The sequence below is a fragment of the Colobus angolensis genome, unplaced genomic scaffold (genome assembly GCF_000951035.1).
Source record: "Colobus angolensis palliatus isolate OR3802 unplaced genomic scaffold, Cang.pa_1.0 Scaffold475, whole genome shotgun sequence".
Lineage (NCBI taxonomy): Eukaryota > Metazoa > Chordata > Mammalia > Primates > Cercopithecidae > Colobus > Colobus angolensis.
Genome location: NW_012118210.1, coordinates 188,490 through 191,117, shown reverse-complemented (window position 1 = coordinate 191,117; position 2,628 = coordinate 188,490). Strand labels below are relative to the sequence as shown.

Genomic DNA, 2,628 nt, shown 5'->3' with positions numbered 1-2,628 from the left:
GACCCCCAGGGCCCCAGGCACCGGCCCCCGCTGTGCTCACCTTGGCGCAGACCGCGGAGGTGTGCAGGGCGCGCCAAGCGCAAGGCAGCTCTCGGCTCCAGGACAGCACCTGTGGAGGGAGGGCGCGTGAGGCGGAAACTAGGGACCCCACATCCGACTCGCCAGGACCGGCCGAATCACCCACTCACCCGTGGCCCCAGCAACCCATTGCACACGGAGGCCGCCATTTTGGGCCGAGCTGAGCGCGGGACGTACCACAGCGCGCTGAGGGGTGGGGACAGGTTTGGACGAGACCAAGTCGGAGCTTGTACTCTGGCGGGGGCGGGCCTCTGCGGGGCGGGGCCGCGGTGTGTTGGGTAGCTGTCACTCCCGCCTTCCCCGCAGCCCTGTGAATGCTCAGCCTTGTGAATGCTCATCCCGCCGCTGTTCGCTCTGCCGCGGTTGCTGCTTGCATCGGGTTTCAGATCCGGAAATTTGAGGATGCGAAACGTGAGATTTCCTCTTCAACAACCTCACGCTAGTACGGGTGATGGGTGTGCGGCCCACCGGACCCCGTCCTACCCAACTTGCACCCTCGGGGCCCGAAGAGGAGCCAAGCGTTTACCCAGGTGCTATGAATTAGGCTGCTGAGTTGTGCCTCCAAATAATATTCGTAAAAAAAAAAAAAGAAAAAGCCAGAAAAGCCCTCCAGACTTTTATCCACAAATAAAGAAACATATTTTGGTTAAAACGTCACCCAATTCTTCAAGGATGACTTATGCAGTTATGCAAGAATGGGTTTGCCACATGTGACCGTACTGGTAACTGGCCCCTGGGGAAGGAAAATTTTAAGTATGAGGAAAGGGCCGGAGGGCAAGGAAATTCATGAGAATATCGCAGGTCCTGTAATGCTCAAACCAGTGAGTCGCCACTGTTATTGGTAGCCAGTAATTATTAATGTCAAACGGAAAAATAGCAACACCGGATATTTAATTTAGAAGTCACCATGGTCATGGAAAAAACACGGGCTCTGGAGGCAGGCCCGTGTACAACAATATTTGTACAGTTAAGACTCAGTTCTCTTATCTATAAAATGGGCCTTAATACTAGTACTACCTTATAGAGCTATTAGGATCAAGAGAATATTTAATAAATGATGGATTGTGTTTGGTTGAGTCATGTGAAATTGCCAATATTTTGGCCGTTCTGGGTCTACATCATTCCCCTTAATGGTACAGTACTTGCATATGCCGCAGTTTCCTGTCAGGGGGAGGACTGGATTATGATCCATGGGAAGGGGAAATGGAAGAATGGTGGAAATGAGTTGCCCATGACCACATTGAGGAGAGGGAGAGAGGGACCAAGACACAAGTCTCTTGACTTCAGTCCAGTCCATTTCCCATGACCTCTGATTACATGAAGGTGGGTTCTCAAAAAACCCGTAATAAAAGCACAAGGTCTTCCATGTCCACTTCACCAGAAATGTTTTATTATTAATTTTTAGAAAGTGCGGCCCCCAACTGTTATGCATATTGAATAAAGGGACAGAGCAAGGATGAGATGCCCTCCAATCCATAATACTTTGCAAATGTAAGAACTTTCAACATTTCCTAAGAAATCCTTTTCAACTGACAATATTTTTAAAGTTTTCATAATGTTCAATAATTTTATAATTGTTAAGTTCCATTAATTTGCTCCAAGGTGGTGAGGAACATGGGACCTGGCATCTGAATTGCCTGAGTCCAAATCCTGGACCCAGTGCTTCCTGGCCGTGTACTTTGGGCAAGTGACTGAACCTCCTGAGCCTCGGTTTCTCTCATCTGTAAACTGGGGACAATAATGGTGGTTGTGTAAATTACAGGGTGATGTGCCTGGCAGAGGGAGAGAGCAATTGTGGGTTTGGTTGTTGTTTTTAACGAGTCCCTGATAGCCACATATCCCGTTTGGGAGATGAGCCAGCTGTTGAGGGTTCTATGAGAACTCATAGCAACACCACCCTAATCAGAGGAAAGGGGAAGGAGAAAGGGAAACAAGATCCTTGGACTGATCAGAGGAAAAGGTGGCAATGGCACAACACCTATTGGGGCCCAAGGTGGGCAGGGGCCGCATCACGAAGGCTGTGGTTGGGAATCAAGTTTTGCCCATAAAGCAGTAGGCAATAAGATGATCAAATTTATGCTTTCCTCTATTCAAGCCATTCTCCCTTATGCCTGAGGTCTCTCTCTGGAATTCCATACCGATGTAGATTTTTCCAGGCATCACAATGGCCATTTCAGTGGCAGACATTTCTGGGGTTCAAATATCTTGTCATCTATCCTTTATTAGCTTTGTTTACACTGTGATTGGGGGAAAGGTGTCATGTCGGTCTTTACATGATTAAAATTACTTAAAATGACTTTTATACATCAGTATGAATGTTATATTGTTTTAAATCATCAGCAGAAAAATCTGACTGGGGATGTTTTATTTTTCTGTAACTTCTATTTGTTGTTGTTTTGATGCACTTTCCTTCTCCTATTAATTCCATAAAGGAGGCAGTATTTCCAGGCTTCACAGAGCAGAAGATGGAGGCTCACAGACTCACCTGAGGTTACAGAACTAGTAAATGGTAGCAGGCCTTTTTGCTCCAAAGCATGTGCTCTTTCAGTA

The 2,628-nt window shown here is 47.3% G+C and overlaps 1 protein-coding gene across 1 annotated transcript in view; it reads right to left on the bottom strand.

Moving 5' to 3' along the window:
• MRPS24 (mitochondrial ribosomal protein S24) overlaps positions 1-272 on the bottom strand; it is a 3,766-nt gene extending 3,494 nt beyond the window's left edge. The window contains exons 1-2 of the mRNA XM_011958774.1: positions 189-272; positions 41-109 (exon numbers count right to left, since the gene is read on the bottom strand). Of these exons, the coding sequence (XP_011814164.1) occupies positions 41-109; positions 189-227 (108 nt within the window). The 5' untranslated portion in view covers positions 228-272. The remainder of the gene's footprint in view (positions 1-40; positions 110-188) is intronic.
• Positions 273-2,628: the final 2,356 nt, after the last annotated feature.